The sequence below is a fragment of the Corvus hawaiiensis genome, chromosome 8, assembly GCF_020740725.1.
Source record: "Corvus hawaiiensis isolate bCorHaw1 chromosome 8, bCorHaw1.pri.cur, whole genome shotgun sequence".
Taxonomy (NCBI): Eukaryota; Metazoa; Chordata; class Aves; order Passeriformes; family Corvidae; genus Corvus; species Corvus hawaiiensis.
Genome location: NC_063220.1, coordinates 18,250,068 through 18,267,774, shown reverse-complemented (window position 1 = coordinate 18,267,774; position 17,707 = coordinate 18,250,068). Strand labels below are relative to the sequence as shown.

Here is a 17,707-nt window from a genome sequence, read left to right as displayed (position 1 = left end):
AGGAATCTTGACTTACAGCTGGGGTGGGAGGAGAAGGTAAACCATTTAGTTATGATGACTATGGTGATGGAGGTGACTTGGTAAGCAGCCATTGCTCAGCTGCATCTGCCCCTGGGCTCACCCTGGAGTAGACTAGGGCAGTATGGTTGTGGGGACCTTTCTCTTCTGTGCTGGGAGTTCCACCACACCATGGAATACAACCAGGGTCTCCACAGTCATAACACTGACAACAATTATTTCATTGAATTTTAAATCCTTTGACCCAATCTCTTGTTCATCTCCAGATTCTTTTGCATAATGAAACATTCTCTTTATATTAATAGAATAAAATATTCAGACTGGGCCAAAGATTTAACAAAAGTTAAGATGTGTCAGCTATTGCCCACACAAGAACAACAAAATTACAGACATTGCCATTTTACACAGTTGTAAATCCAAATGACTGTCACTACCATTGGTAAAATCACTCTCTGGATTTACACTTGTGTAGATTACAAAAATACTTTGGTTTGCTGATTTTCCTGAGTTCTGTTTCATGTACTCAGTCAAAAACATAGATTGCTGCCAAACTTTCTAAAAAGCGTTTAAAAAGTAAAATATGTTCATGAATTATGAATAAATCACATCAGTTATGTAAACAGAGGGTTGCACTGAAACAATTTCAAAGTCTGCCTGCTCTGCTACGAACCTATCCCACAACAACCATTTGTTTCTATACTAAAATCAAGACAAAATGGTTTAAAACCAGCAGAAAACAAAACTGCTCTACCTGGCTTCTTTGTACAAACAGCAAACTGCCAAGAAGAAAGACTACCAAAAAGGAGATGAGAATGATTTTTTTAAATGTTTTTGGGTTTAGTAATCCCAGGTCATTAAGGCAGATGTGTAGCTTAAAGATGCTGTTGTTCCGATATAAATTCTTTAAGCGCAATATATGAAAAGGCTTAGTGTCAATTCATTGCATTAGTTATTATTCCTGCTTTGCCACTGAAAAAGTGAAGCTACAAAGAAATGTATTTGTGACTTGAAGGTTTCTTTTAAATGCCAGGGCCACACAGGGTTAACTGATTCTGGGAGATACAATAACTATACTTGCTGTCTTAGAACTGAGCTCCTCAAACCACACAAGGAGGCTCAGAGAAGACTCCTTGGCTCTGAAACACTGCCTCTTTGTGAGCTTGTCTTGTTCTATGTCTAAAAGGAAAGTTAGTTTTTTATCTCCAGTTCCTTCTTCAGCCTCCTGGCTTCTGTTTCAATGGTGTCACGTTGTGCATTTCTTGAAGGATCTAATGAGTTTTTAGAGAGCAATAAAAAACCAGGGGTTTGGGGAAGTAACCTGTGGAAGGTGTGCAATAATCATGGAACCAGGGCAGCAATCTCCCTGGAGGTCATGCCTGTTGCAAGACCTGGGAAGCTACTAGAATTTTGGCTTTGCTACTCTTATTAGACCCTAGGATGTGGAACTTTGCCTGTTGTCACCTAAGTCAGCTATTTTCTGTTGTCAAAGGTCTGCATGGGGGTGACAAAAAATTCACTTGAGTGAACTGGGAGTTGGATATTTTTCAGATAGGGGAGCTGTGTGAAAAGGTGCCGGGGTAGTTGGGTTCTTGGTTCTGGTTCTGTGTGGTAGAATTTGCTCCTGTGATGTGAGATTGGCACTGTGGAACCAAGGTGTCAAGATGGACAGCTTTCTGAGGCGAACACTTTATTTACCTCCAATTACTTATCTCCAGAAGAACAGTCACTGAAGGACTGGAGAGTTCAGGCCAACACAAATATAAAAGACAGAAAAAAATGTTCCTGTTTTCAAAGCTTTGCCTCCTAGGGGTTTCTGGATCTGAAAACTGACAAAATGATCCAATAACAAGGAATATAATAAGAAGAAGGGTATTTAAAGAAAAGAAAACATCAGAAAATGGAATTAGGTGGTTTGGAAAACTAAAAATAACTGTACTATTTTATTTAGGTAGTTATTTTAAAAATGTGGTAAGGAAATGGGTTTTGGTCAACTCTTTTTTTTTCCCCTTAATTTGTTATTGGTCAAATAGCAAACCAAAACCTAAACATCTGCTTTGTTATACTCAGGAAATCTGGACTTAATTTTCTTTTCTACCATGGCCATTTTGTGAGACCTGGGACAATTCACGTAGCCCGCTGTGCTTTAGATCCCAATTAAAAGTAAAAACATAATTCTGACATCAAGACATAAATATTTTAAGATGCTTAGGTATTACTGCAGTGCGAATGCAGACATTTCTTAGACATCAGACTATTAATGTAATTTTGAAACTGGATTCTACTCTGTATTTGAAATATCACTAAGGGAACTGGAGTTGAGCTTCTCTAATCAAGGCTGAATTTTGCACAGTAGTAATTTTAAATGGCAAGAACCTCATGCAAATTAGTTAAACAGTTTGGCCTAATGGATATTTAGACAGTAGGTTTTGGGTCTATATGTGTTGAATTAAGTTCCAAGACAAGGAATTTGCAGGTGAAGAGCAATGAGTTCAAAGGAATTAATGGTTTGTGTTTTGAGGAGAGAGTGGAAAATAAATGGTACCAAGTGTGAAACATAACAATTATGATACTGTGTCCTGGGTTGCAGTGTATTATATTACCATCCCCATAAGCTGTTGAAACCAGGTGGGGCAGTGTTTCCTTGCCTCCTCCCCCCAGACTATCTTCCTGTTAATGGCCCATCATTGTCCTGCCGCCTGACTCAGAGATAACTCCCTCCGGACTATCTTCTGTTAATGAGCCTAATCAACACTTGGCCTCATGACTCATTACGCCATTGTGAGATGCTCCACCCAGAGGGAGGAACCAAGCATCCCATCGTGGATATAATCTGGGACTCTGAACACCAGAGACAACCTTTCCACTGGATTCCCAGGGGACAGGAGCTACACAGCCATCATTGGACTTTCTGAGGAAGAGCAGACTCTTTTACTACAGGATCACTGCTTCAGAGGACTGCAGCCACCATTCTACCAGACTGCTACCACCACCCTGCCTAACAGGGTGTCAGGTTGTACCTTGACTCTGTCAGTTTGAACCAGTGTTTTCTTTTACTTTTTTTCTTTTTCTTTAATTTCCATTAAATTGTTATTCTGACTTGGTGCCTCCCACTGGTTTGTTTTCAAACTAGTACATACTGGTAACACTTTCATAGCTATTTCATTTTAAAGCCCCCAAGTCAATGCACTTTAGCCATGCATTTGTGTGATCAAGGATTTCACACCAAAATACATGAAAACTGTGTTTTTATCCATATAGAGTCATGCACTTCTTTCATTTCTTGAGATTCTGTTTTATGGTGAAGAAATCACATGGGCTTGTTTTCTCCCCTCTATTCAGCCTCTTAAGTTAGTGCTTGCAGCAGTATCACTGCTACATCATCTGTTCCCAGAGAACCAGATTTTGTAGTATGAGTTTTTATCTGACTGCCATGCTCCATTTTTTCAGTTGGGTCTCATTTTTCTTCTCTTTTTGTGTTCTCTACCAATCTACTTAGATTTCCTCCCCCTCCCCATTCTTTTTTGTTTGTTTGTTTTTTGTAATTCCAACTTTGTCCCAGCAGCTAATAAAGAAGGGGAAAAGAGAAAACATCCAGGAAAAAATGAAAACTGCTGAGCTGTCTCTCTGAATTTTTGGGTGGTGCAATGGCTGGCCAAGGTCACAGAACAAAGATCTGTCCATGAGTAACATGAAAGTTTTGGTTTGTACTGGCCTCTCCTGAACCCTGTGTGGCTTTGTTTTGATTTCACTTCCATCTGAGTGCCAGTTAGATTGGATACTGTGATAATCCCATGAGAATGCACTAAAAATCACACTACTGGAGGATCTAGGGTGTGCTATACTTGGCATTGAATCCTGTAGTGTCTAAAGATACGATGAGAAACAGTATGTGATACCAAGACGTATTGGATTTAAACTGTAAGGCTAGAAACACATGGTTTCTGTCACTGAAAACTGGGAAACAGCTGTGCCTCTGTGTTATGAGACATATCTCTTTCATCCTTTTTGTTTGTAAAATGTTTGTCATATATTTTTACTGCAGTTCCAGTCCAATATGCATATCAGGAAAATCATACAATGGAAATCAGTTGTATAGCCACACCATCAAAAACTTTTGGCAGCCAATGGTATTTAAAGGAATGCAGCAGCAGTAGAATTCTTCCCATCACTTGGAGTCTTCAGCTGCAAACAGACTGTGGGCCTTGAAAATTTGCTTTTGAACCCCCACTTCATTCCTGGGTGTGGGAATCATGGGGTAATATTGTGATTTGTTCTATGTGCATGGATGGTTTAAGACATTACCATCCTGTGAGGTGCTGGGAAACCCTAGAAACCTACAAGGAATGAAAGCAGGCTTCTTCAGAAAGCATCAAGGAGGGGCTTGTCACTGCAGCACCTGCAAGACCTTCAGCTACCCCAGTTAGATCTCCCTTTTCCTGCACAGCAGGCACATTCATGAGTCAGGGACCTGGGACTCTTTATGTTCCCATAAGCATTTTGAAAACATTAATCCTATTCTTCAGCATACAGAGCAAAACAAATCCAGAACTGGTACCTTGGTTTATAGTAAAGAGATGTGTAATCTCCTACCTGTTCTGGGGGCATTTCACCAGGTAATGCTTCACTGTTAAAGAAAAGAAAAAAAGAAAGAAAATGTGGCTTCACACCAACATAGTTTAGGAATTTCAAATGGGCACTGCAGACAGACCTGTGTTGCTGAGACTGTGGAGTTGCCAGGTTGTTACACTGGGAGAGCTCCTGATCTTCACCATACATTATGTTGTGCTTTAAAATGCAGTCTGACTCTAAGACATAGCTAGTCTTGGGAGAGGGGAATGTATGAAACACCAAAAATCTGCTGTGGAAATGCCGGGCAACACACATTCCAGTGGTCAGCCCAGCCAAAAGACAGCTTGCTAAGGAAAAGCACAGCAGGCCAGTAATTTTACTTTGAAGACTTTTATTTCCCTTGTGGTGCCTGTATTTATTTCCAGAAGCCTGAAATAAACCATTCACCCACAGGAGCCACTGCTGTTCCTAATGTAAGTCAGATTGTGACCATAGGCATAAAGGATTGCCTCCTGGGATCAGATCAGAGGTCCAGTCCAGCCACTATCCTGTCTCTGACAGCTGTGTGTGTGAGCTGCGTAAATCCTTCTACTTCCTATTCCTTTGAGTCAGTAGTCCTGAGCAAGGGCAGCTGCCCCCACTGCAGCCTTTTAGGAGCCAGGGTTATTAAGATGCTCTTTTGTGGCTTTGTGGCTTCTATGCATCTCTTAAAGGACAGACTCTGTCTCTTCTGGTCAATCTACTGCCAATTTCCATCTCAGAAGGATGAGAGGGTGCATCCCTGGGTCATGATGTCAAGTTGAATGCAACCTAGACATGCCACTCCCTTCTTCTCTGTTCTTTAAAGGACCACAAAAACCAGACAACAGGGCACTCACATGACTATGCCCCTCTCTACGGGAAAGTTTTCATATTTGAACTTAGCTAAATTCTCCCATTCCAAGGGAGCTATACAGCTCCCTGTTTTGGTCCTAAGGAAAGGGGAGCTGAGAGCACCAAGAGCTGGGACTAACACAGAGGCCATGTTTAAGCTAGTGAAGGCAGTGCTTCCATCTACCTGCCAGGCCTTTTTTAAATGTACAGGAGAACAGTAGGCCTGACCCTCTGGGAGTAAGGGGATGCTCATGTACAGTGCTGACATGCTTTTGAGCATGCAAATATTCAGATATTTGGGTAGCGAAGAAAGGTTTTAGCAGCTCAGAAGAACCTACTTTTTCTCCTTTGTATATCCTTATTCTATATTGTATATTATTTCAATATTTAGCTGGTGTTGGTTCAATGTAAATAGACCTTTCCTCCGAGTTGCTTATATGGTCACAGCAGTAAATTGACAAAACCAAGCAAATTCTAACCCAACGTCTGCCCAAGAAAAACTGGGATACATCAGTCTAGTGCTTGTGGCTTCAGGGTGACTCACCATGACCAACATACTTAAGTGTGGGTAGTCCCTTGGCACAGAACCTTTGTCATCACTTTACAGGGTAGGAAGAATAACATCAATCTTGCTCCTTCCTCTTGGCAAGCAGAGTTGTTGGGTTCAGTCAGAATCAGAGTTACTCTACTAAGTGCACTACTAGGAAGATGGAGCCACAGCCTGAAATGTGTTTGTGGTCAGGCAAGGGCTTCTCTATACATCTATTTTTGGCTTACATGTCTTCTCACGTGTGTATCTGAGTCACTCATTCCTTCGTGGGATCTGTGTAGGCTGCAGAGGCAGCAAAGTCATGATTCTCTCCTGTCATTAACAAGGCAAGGCACTGACCAAACTCCTCCTGAAAGCTTCTCTTCAGAGGTGGTCCTTACACTCTCCTCTGACATGGTGGCTGCTAAGTGTGCTGGTATCTCATCCTTGCAGCTTGTGTGAGGTCTCCAAATAAATGAAATGAAAGTAGAGCCTGCACTGGTTACTCCACAGATCTGAAGTAGCACATCTGTTTACAAAAACACTGCTTTGATGCAGATGTAGCCTCTTTGAGAAACCCTATCTGAGGCAGAGAAGAATGAAACAGTAACCCTTGACCTTGAAATATTATTATGAAAAGACAGATTTGAATGTTGAAATGATGCTTCAGTTTCAAAAAATACAGTAAGTGAGAGAGTGCTAATAAAACCCTTCAAATTCCCAAGAATATTGACAGCTACTCAGGAAAGGAGAATAAAACAGAACAGAGTAAGATTGCTTTGAAACCACCCTACATGTTTGGAGAAACGTGACTCATGCAAGATTTTAGCTTCTGGTCAGAATGCAACTTAGTGATACAGCATGTGGTCTCCTCTGAAAGAAGTTCCAACAACCAACTTATGTTTGTGCAAAGGCGAAAGATTTTTGAAAAGTCTGAAGCAAATTTGAAGTGAAATGTCTATTAAAAGGGAGGAAAATTCCTTTGTTCATGTTTGGCTGATAGAATTTTTTTTCCTACAAATTTTATTTAAAATTACAATAAAGGCAAGGCAATATTTATTTTTCCTGCTTCCTCTGCATTCTCTTAATTCTCTTCTCCCCTCCCCATGCCCCCCTTTTTGGCAAGGTCTTTGCAGTCATCAGGAATGGCATTTCACTCACCTGTGGATCTCCTCCTGTTCAGAAGTGACTGACAGAGAATGACAAGTGTAAAAAGGAGGACACTGATGATTCCTATGGAACACACAAACACTGCATACACGTACAGATCTGAAAACCAAGCACAGATGATAGTCAGTGTTGCAGCTGATGCTCCATGGTGATAGGCCAGAAAAAAGTTATGTCTGCAAGATCCAAACAGGCTCTGGCCCAAAAGATTTTGGGTAACTGCTCAGAAGTAGTTTAACCCTCTTGAAGCTTTCCTGTAATATCCTGCTTGGTTTAAAATTTGGTTGAAGTCTCCATAAATGCAAATAGGTGTAGCTACACTTACGAGTTGTGGCTTTCAGGAGCTAACAAAGGACTGGTTTGGGTTTTGGGGTTTTTTTGAGCAACATCTCAAAACCCAAAAGGACTTCAGTTGGGTTATTTCCCAGTTCAAACAGCTGTACTTTTTTCTTTTGTAACAAAAGGGAAAAACAAACACACAAACAATGAAGCAAGAAAAGTGACAGTGGGGAGAGTGTTGAGTGGCTGGGGAAGAAGGAAGAAAGGCTGCAATTGCTTCTTTTGCTGGCAGCACTGGCTTTTAACTTTTGTATATTTTTTTTTCTTTTTCAATCTACAGCCTTAGGTTCCCTTTATGGCTTTCATTCGGGTGTTGTAACACATTCCCAGTGCTTATCTTCCCATTGGCCATAACAGATATACAAGAAACTGAAGCTGGACGCTTCCATTCTCTTTTGTCCAGCACCCCTTGTACTTTGTGGATGGTTTCTCAGGCAAGGCCTGGGTTTGCACAGGAAATAGCAAAATTGGTCCTGATTTGGGGCACTTTAGGTGTCCTGTAGCATTGGAATAAACTGACATCGAGTATAGAACCAGAAGCAGTTAGATGTATCTTTACCTTCAAAAAACTTCCAGGCTTCATGGTTTTTCTTGAAAGTGGGATGATCAGAAGCTTTTGCTGAAATCACTGAAAAAAACCAAAGACGACACAACAAAAACTGAAAAATGTGTGGCATAAAAAGTTAGAACCTCTTGAAGTAAATGTATTCTGCCTTAGACTTCAGTGCCCCAAGATCTTTCTTCATCTAACTGCCTTTTGATGAAACACTTCAGCTGCACAGAACTGTCCCCTCTGTTTCAGGAGGAGGATGGGTGACTGTCAATATCATAACAGCTGTACAGGCTAGCACCAGCATCCAAATGCTCTGACTGCTGAAACATTGTTCCAAACCCTTTCTGCTCTCCTCAGCCAGCTTGTTTATGCATGCTGATATTTTTTATGACATCAGATTAGATGATGTCACTTATGCCAATTCCATGATTTTTCTTCCTCTAGCAATCATTGCAATGAAATGTGAGCCTGGTAATGTCCTCCAGATTGCCAGTGAGGTCTGAACCTCCAAGAGAGCTTCATGTGGCAAATCATTAGAGAACAAGTATCTTACTGGAAAGGAATTCATTACAGAGAGCCCTGCAGGGATGTCAAGAGTGGGGCTAGATCAATGGATATACAACTTTCAGGACTAATGAAATCTTCTATTCAGTTGTGATGGGAAGCTCATCCTGGATGTTTTAACAAATTACTCATTTGTTACATGAAAGCATCACATGTGTAGATTTCTGGCAAGTATTTCAGAATAACTTCCCTGGAAAAAAGGGCTTTTGTTCATTTTGGGGAAAAAAATAATCTTGCATTCCTGTATCTTGCAACATTTTTACCATTAGAAAATGCCACATGCAACTAATATTGAAGAACTCAGACTCTCTTCTGTGGCAAATTCTGATATATAAACTTCCCAACAAGACAGATTGTTGTGATCATCTACTTTTTTGTTGTCCATGCCAGTATGACTATAGTTGGACTGCCTAATTTTCTGTATTTGTCTTCCTACAAGTAGTCTCTTCGCTTGGACTGTAAACCATTTGGAACATGTATTACTCTAAGAGACATGCAGTCTCGAGGGATTACATGATTGTAAATGATGTTTCTGGGGTGCTGCATATTGTTCTGAGATATGGATTAGAGTTTTCTGATAGGAAGGGAGTAGAAGAATTTTTTTCTTTTTTGGTCTGTGATAAATTGGTGTTTTGGTGTATTCTCTACTGTAAATAAGACTGCTAACTTGGTTTTAGGCTGACATTGACCACACAAGCCCGGGAAAGGAGCAGATGCCTGTAATGAGAAGATGGGGGAAGGGAAAAAGGTTGACTTTATCTTAGACAGAAGACACTGCAGGCTGGATTAGGAGACACTTCTTGGCAACACTGGCACATGGATTTCTCTTGGTTTTACTAACAAGGTTTAACAGTAGCCTTCTTGTAGATGCTATCTGATGTCTTGTATTCACGATGAAAGGGGCAAACTACAACAGTTTAAATTTCATGTGGACCTTCTGAAAACACTACAAAGTTGCTGTAGTTGACATGAGTGCAGGAACAGAAGACTGTAAGGACTCCATCTCCACAACAAGGCTTCTTTTCCAAAGAAATGTACTTTGCCTCTAAAGTAGAAGCCAGATATGTAGCTAAAATTAGACTGTCATCGTTACACAGTAAGGAACTGTAGCGTGTAACTCAATTGTTTTTCTGTAAGTCCAGTATGTGTATTTGTGCAAATTTATGTGTTGCAACAAAATGTATTTGCAACTTCTTAATGGCCTATGCAAATTTACACGTGCAAACTTGCTAGCAAATAACAAAATCTAAATATAAATTAATAGCAGTAGATACTACAGATCCAGGTTGCTTCAAGAGCAAGTTGCACTTTGAAGAAAGAGAATTGTCCTTTTCTTTTCTCTCTGGAAATTTGTGTCTTGCACAGTAACCTCCTCTTCCTGTGTGAATAAATAATAAAAAAAAAATAGACCGTGCTATTTCTGCTCTGCTTGATGTGCAAAATTTTAAGAAATTTGCCTGGTGCTTTAGCATAAAGATACTATTTTGAATTGGGCATAACTGCAGACACATTACTGGAACAAAATGTTAGGCAACACAGCAACTGTGATGTGGTGGAACACTGCAACCTTATTTGATAAAGCACAAGCAGTACAACTTAAGTATCCAAATGCTTCAGGCAATTTGTATTGCTCCTTTTGTTGCATCCTGGGTCTAACTGTAATATAAGTAAATCCCTTTGCAATAAAAAGTGTAACTGATCATAATATAAAATACAAAATGTGTTTGGAATAAAATTTCCTTGAAAAGCCCAAGTGTTACTGTTGGGAAAACTGGAAGCTTTTATCACTGCTCAGAAGAGTTACCTTCCCTCTCAAGTGCAGCAAGTTCTGTACACTCAGGGTGCATTAGCCAAATGCTAGCAAAGGTGGTCCTTTTTTTCCAGTCAAGAGGCTTTAAGTGGTAAAACAGTTGCTATGACATTTAAAGATATGCAATATTTCAGCTATCTTCTGGTATCTTTAATCTGGATTTAGAGTTAGAATAAATATGCTTTTGGGGGGCCAGGGTGGTTGTGGTGTTTGCCTCAGATCCCCATAGGGTGTCTACAACTCTCTACAGGTTGGCCAGCCTTCCTCCCTTGTCTCAGGTCTCCTGCTCTGCTTTGGTTCATTTCAAGTGAAGTAATAGAGCTGAGCAGACTGTGAAAATGATGAAGTCACAAGTCTCAAATCCCTATTCTGATTATATATTCATGACTCATACTAGAAATCAGGGGAAAAATATTATTTAAGGACTAGACTGAAAAATGATGGATTTCCTTCTTTTCAACAACTGCATTGATCTGAAGCCCCATACTTTGGCTATGAAAACCAATGAGCAGTTTCAGTGTTACAATCAGCAATAGTCTGAGAAGCTATGAAAGCTGTGGAGTGTCTCTTTGGGAGGAGGGGTGCAACAGGTGGTGTGACAATATTTTATATTGCTTTTTCTTCTGCTGCCACTTACTTGGAACATGCCATTCCCTTTCCAAGAACTTCTGACAAATCCATATGTTTCACTACAGGCATTTAGGAACAATGAGAAAACACTCTATACTGCTTTCTGGCATTATCTTTAGGGCTGTCCCTGTGGGAAATCAAATTTTCTGTTTATAAAGACACAAGTAGGGGGCTAGTTTGCCAGCTAGCACTGATGGCACAGCTGCTGAGCAAAACCACCTCTCCAAAGGAGTCTGCTCTCAAAATCCAACTTCACCCATCTCTGAAAGTGTGAGTATGGTGGCATAAGATTTGAGCTAATCCATCCTAAAGAGATGGCTTGTTTTCAGCTTGGTTCACATCTGCCACTTGTTGCTGGCCATTTTATCCAAAGTTCAATACCAGCAGGATGGCCATTGCTTTTCTAGCTTTCTGGCTGCAAGTGGTGTAAACAATAGTACTGAAGTGGTACTAAAAGTGCTACTTACCAGCTGCTGCTAGACTAGAACTAAGAGTAAGAGAAACACCAAGAGAAGGGCAAAACACATAAGCTGAATACTAGGTTTTCTTCTCCTATCCACAGATTACACTTAAAAATAATCTAAGTTCAAATGTCATACGGATGAACTTCCAAGAAAAAAAAAGGGATCACAGGAAAAGAAGAAATTATAGACTTGAAATCAATAGTCTCTCACCTCTTATTTCAGTAGCTGCTGTACCATTTGACCATGCTGTCCACTTATTTCTGTGTTTGCCAATTTCTTGGACTTTGCATATATAATGTCCTTGATCTGTTAGCTGGAGGCTTAAAATAAGGAATTTGTACATAGTTCCATGTTTCTCTTTGAGAAGATGAAGTCTTTGCTTATGAAAATGATGAGTATAATTTCCATAATACTGGACAGACCCAAACTTTGTCATTTTGATCATCAGATGCTCCTGGGTAGGTGATGCAGCGAAGACCCACCGCACAGCCAGCAAATTGTCTGTCTTTCTCTTTTGAGAAACGTGGCAGTAAAGGGTAGCATTATCCCCCTCGGAGTATTGCACTGTTGGTCCAGGAGAGACTGTCACATTTAAAGCCTCACAAACATCTGCAAAGGAAAGAAAAGATGGTGAGAATCCTCCATATAGGCACAACAGCACCATGATCTGTCCCAGCATGCAAGCCCACAGCAGGTAAACTGACGGTATCTGTTTAGTGTGCAGCAATTTAATGACCTTGTAGACCCTGACAGCATCTGTCTGTGAATGTTAAAGATGGCATGAGGCCCTCCTTCAGTGAGCCTGCCCTAGCATTTTTTCTGTCACTAATCAATAACACAGAGCTGACATGGAGACCTTGTTACTGTCAGAGGACCAACTTTATATAATCTTTTATCAGTCTGAACAAACATATTGGAAAGCTGTTCCGTGACCAGCCCTTCCGATGGCTTGCATCCTTCTTAGGACTCCCAGGCCAAATGGTTTCAATAGCCAGTTTATGCTCATTTGTTCCTGTGCCAGCTTTAAGCTTAAAATAGCGTTTTCTTCTCTAGAGCTTACTTCCTGACTCCATATACAAAGCAATTATCTGGCCTCAGCCTTTGCTTTGTTGAGCTAAAGAAGACAAGCTCTGTTAGTCTCCTCTAGTAAAGTAGTGTCTTCCCTATTCACCCTAACAGCCCTTCTCTGCATTGGTTACAGTTTAAATTTTGGGTTTGATTGTAATTATTTTAATTTTCTTTTTATTTAATTGACTGCAGTTATAGGCAGTATCTGGAAAGAAGTTCTTCAGTGTCCTGTGGAATACTCACAGTACTTCTCAGATTTGACTGGGATATACCTTGCCTGGTACATCCCAGAATTAACTTGTTTTTTCCATGATACTTTCATATGTGATTATATGGCAGGTTATATATAGCATACTTGGGTGTTTTCTCTTGTCACTTGCAGTTCAGCTCTCAGGGTATCAAAGAAATTCTTACTAATCCCCAAGTATGTGACTTTGCTGTACTAATTTCTGCTCCACTTCTGTTACCCCATCCTCAGTTTTACCTATGTGCCATCCTTGTCTTATGCTAATTTGATAAGGTCACAATTTCAATGTTCATGCTTCTGTCTACCTCTTTTAGACATCATTTGTGCAAACCTTATTTCATACTGTTCCCTAGATTATCACTGGAAGACCACTGAATTCTCTATATCCTACAGTTCTCCATGTCCTCTGTTTTAAGTAATGTTCTCCTTGTCATAATCCAGTGGTCATCTCAAACCTGGGTTAAATCCAGCAGACTAGATTTTCTGGCTACAAATTCAAGTTAATCTGACATTATTTCCATGAAAAAATATGACATGAGATCGTATTGGGACAAATGATTATTCCATTGTTCCATTAATTCTGATTCTTGTCTTTAATGTTCTTCATCCTAAACCTCACTTAGACCAGTTGTTTGCCTCTCTGCTTTACTTCTAACAGTAGCCACTATAGGTGAAGCTTGAAAAAAGTGTCCATAGCTGTTCATTAGAGGAAGATTTCCCTTTCCTAACCTAACTGATTTATACTGGACTGATTTTCTGAGGCATGCGAATCAATACTCATTTTATTTCCTTCCTAACGCACATTAAGAATGTCCTGATTAGTCACATCAGAGAGTGATCTATTTTTGACCAACGGTGTATTGTGGCAATGTGTTCCCTAAATGACTTGTGATGTGTAATCTACCCATCTGAGGGCATCCACTAGAGAGAGAACCATGTTCCAGCAGTGAGCAAGCACTCCCTGCAATGCACTCTGCAAAGCATGAAATGTCCTCTAAACTGTGAACTTCCTGTTATGTGAATACTGTACTGTACTCAAATACTAATGAGAATTGCAACTCTGGGAGAATTATTTTTTCATTTTTGGATACTTTTCTAGCACATCAGCAAGGAACATTTTAACAAAGGGGATGAGAGTTTTGGCAGAGACTATTGTCTGACATCAGCTCCTGAAACACAAACATGTATTTATCTTCAAAATAAGCAAGTAAAGTATTTCCATTCTATTTCTGAAGGAGTACTGGAGACAGAGACACTGGTTTTATGGTCCCAGTGAAGCTGTGAAATGAAGCAGTGAATTATATCACCTTATTTACAGTAAATCCACTAAATTAAAGAAGTTGAATTGCAACTGTTTGCGAAGAATTCTGAAAATTAATAGTATGATAATTATTTTGTGCCACTTCAGTCGAAATCTCCAATGAATGGCAGGTTTATTCCAAGTAGACTTTTTTTTTTTTTGTTATGAAGGAGAAAATATTTTGTATAAAGAACAGTTTGGCTTTTTAAAAAAAATTTTCTTGAAGAAACTACAGCTAAGCATGGATGAGGTTATTGATAAAATTATTTGTGCATTATGTTTGTGTCTGCAATTCATGCAAATGCCAAAGAAAGAGGTTATTTTGCATTGTAGAAAGCATATAACAGGATGTCAAAATTTTAAATTAAGACTGAATCCCACCAAAAGCTTTCCAGGCACGAAACTTCAGTTATTACTCTCTGGACTTACCAGCCTTGGTGCTTTACCAGCAGAAGGAAAGCCAGTAAATGGCTGTCTCTGCCATTGTGAAGGTTGTGCTGCTTAGTAAATATGGAATAAGTTTAAGATTTTCAACACTTTTGGGGTCCTCAAAAGTACTTAGGCAATAAATGTTTAACAAATAATTTATAAAATTATTGTTTGGGTAAATTAAAAACACAGACCTTTTTTTTACTGAAATTATGAACATGTCGTGAAAACTGTAAAGAAAAACAATTATGTCATTTTCCTGACATGTGAATTTCTTTTTTGAAAAAGCTGGCTAGGAGTAATTGTGAAATAGAGTCCCAAAATAAAAGGCAAAAAGCTCATTGCTTAATTCCAAACTAGGCAGAACACAGTGCCAAGAAGTACCCAAGAGAAAATACAGAGGAAGTCAGATATGGTGATGATGGAAGCCCCTGTGAGAAGATAAAGCGGCATTGTACATGGAGACTCTGATCCCTTTCTAGCTGTTTACACTCATACAAACATTGGTATTTTATACCTAAGGCTTCTACTTTGCCTCTGGGGGCATGCCTTTTTATAAGGATGTATCAAATTTTGCATCCTTCATGTGTTCTGATCAGTGGGAACTTATCTCCTCATCTTCCTTCCGTGGCTCCTATTGCTGCAGCTGCACAAGTACAGCAGTGGGGAGAGTTTTGGAAATCTCATGGTGCTTTTACCATGGTATCAGCTGATGTGGAACAGGGTCAGGCGATGCTTTACATAAAACAGAAAAACAGTATCCATTTGACTTTATCCTCCTACTGCCATTGGAGAAGGAACAGTGGATTTTGAAGGAAAGTTCATTTGCCTCCTATGTGGAAAGGAAAACCCTCATTCAAGGCTCTGAGACACGAGTGGACATGTTTCTCCTGTCTTTAGCAGGCACTGGTCAGCCCCAACATGAGGTTTACCCTTGTAATGGGCTCCTTGCCAAGAACAGAAGACTTCACAACTTGAGAGCAGGGTTGTGTGCCAACTGTACTGAATTTCTAGACTTCAAATTGCTGTTTCAAGTGAGGAATCACTGCTTTTCTTCTGCCTTCCCAATATAGCATGATGGAGCCGTTCAGGTGGAGCTCACCACAAGAGTTTTAGTCTCATTTCCACTTGGAAAGGGAAATTATTTATAGGAAGGGGGAGGAGAGAGAGTCAGAGACTTGGTGATTCCTTTGCAGTGTGCTTAACCATCAAACTTCTCTCCTTTTTGCAATGAGCTCACTTAGTTGCTCCCATCCCAACATTTCAGCTGCTCGCTTCTCTGGTACACTCTACCTGCATGTCTCAGTAGCCTGTGGGGAGTCTGGAAAGGTGACTGCTGACTAAGAGCTGTTTTGAAAAAATCTCACTTTGAAAACAGTCCAGTTCTGCTTACACCAGTTCAAGTCCAAGAATTAGCTAGGTTTGGAGTTTGCTGTCTGCCATACTGCACAGCAACACAGTTTCACAGCACTGTCAGTAGTACCAAAATATACTTCTAGCACCCAGAAACTTGTTTATATTGGGCCTCTCCCCTCTGTCTGTGCTGGAACAGTGGCAAAGGACTTAAAGTGACCACTCGGTCCTTACACGTGGTGAGCATTTTCAGCATGGCTGTGGTTCTGTGGGAGAACCCCAGCTACTTCAGTTGAGATAGGAGTGGAGTTGTTCCTGTGCACAACTGCTCACAGTCCAGGTTTGGTGTTGTACACAGGCCACTCTTCCATCCTCCATGGAGACTGACAGGCAGAATCTTCAACCCAGCGTACAACCCAACCTGCTGAGAGGACTGATAGCTGGGGGACTGGGGTATCTGAGGGGCTAGAGGGGCATACGACTAGGGTGGTTACCTTCTGATCTCAGCTTTCCATGACCAGAAGCATATGGGATGGCTTTTATCTGTGTTGTAGTTTGTTCAGTGAAGCTATGCTACTGTCAAAGCCTGCTTTAGTTTGATTTCTTTACAATTAAAAAGAGCAGATGAGCCAGGAAAAAGCAAAGTTCTTTGTTTAAATGAAAGTAATTAGGAGCTGGCTAGCAAGAGCACCGAAGAACAACCAGCTGTTTGCAGTTGAACAGATCTGTCTGCAAGTTTCACAAGTCAGAGGCTCCCCCTCGGAGAAAGCTTCTGCATTGACTAAAGATGGACTTGAACCAAACCTCTGCCTCCACCATCTCCTGCCGTTCTGCAGTGGAGTTCGAATTCAACTCTTTCATTAGCCTTGAATGAGCAGGGCTTCACCACCCCTCTAAACTCACTGCACCTGGAATTCAGATCCAGACTATATCTGTTCTGCAGCTTCAGGACACAAAACGCCAATATACCTTTGTTTTTGGAGGCATAAAAGGTCTTAAAAGGGAGGAGACTTTTTACAAGTGACCTACAGGTTCCATTTCCACCTGATGCCAACGGGATTAGGGCACCTGTGGAAAAAAACAATGCCAAATCTCCCTTCACTTCGGCTTTGCCTGGCATACAAGACGGCCGAGGACGCATTTCCATGAACCTGCATGGAGAGGGCTTTCTTTTCTAAAGAGGATCCGATCGCCGTGCAGAAGCGCTGCTGCCGGGAGCCCGGGGAGCCGGCGGCGGAGCGGGGTAGGGATGGGGCCGGGCCGGCGGGGCTGCCCCGGTGGGACCCCCGGCTCTCGCTCAGCGCCCGTCCCGCCGCCAGAGCCCGGCGCTGCCCCAGCCCCGCCCCGGCGCGGGGGACCCGGGCCCGCTCCGCGGGGGCTGCCCAGGCGGGGCCGGGGTCCCGCCGGGGGCCGAGGGAGAGTTCCGGCCCCTCCGGGCGCTGAGCACCGCGGTGCCGCTTACCTGGGGCCGAGGCCGTGGCCAGCAGGGCGGCCAGCGCCGTAGCCAGGAGGCGCATGGCCCGCGGGGTGCCTGCTCCCGTCCCGTCCCCCTCTGCCGAGCTGCCTCCCTCCTCTCTTCCCCGGCCTCTCGCCTCCTCCCCGCCCGGTCCTCCCTTCTCCCCTTGCTTTTCATCTCCTCCCCTTTCTCCTCCTTTTTTTTTTCCGCTTTCTTCCTTCCCTCCCTACTCCTTTGCGCTTCCCAGCGTCCTGCCCCCCTTCAATTCTCCTCTTTTTCTTGCCCCTCTTCCCTGTCGTTTCTGTCCGCCCCACGCCTGTAGGGTGGCATTAGGGCTA

General features: G+C 41.6%; 1 protein-coding gene across 2 annotated transcripts in view; it reads right to left on the bottom strand.

Moving 5' to 3' along the window:
* The window catches only part of VSTM4 (V-set and transmembrane domain containing 4), a 32,879-nt gene extending 15,423 nt beyond the window's left edge, over positions 1-17,456 (bottom strand). For both annotated transcript variants that reach the window (XM_048311695.1, XM_048311694.1), the window contains exons 1-5: positions 17,376-17,456; positions 11,727-12,125; positions 8,055-8,123; positions 7,151-7,258; positions 4,609-4,642 (exon numbers count right to left, since the gene is read on the bottom strand). In XM_048311695.1, the coding sequence (XP_048167652.1) occupies positions 4,609-4,642; positions 7,151-7,258; positions 8,055-8,123; positions 11,727-12,125; positions 17,376-17,430 (665 nt within the window). In that variant the 5' untranslated portion in view covers positions 17,431-17,456. The remainder of the gene's footprint in view (positions 1-4,608; positions 4,643-7,150; positions 7,259-8,054; positions 8,124-11,726; positions 12,126-17,375) is intronic.
* Positions 17,457-17,707: the final 251 nt, after the last annotated feature.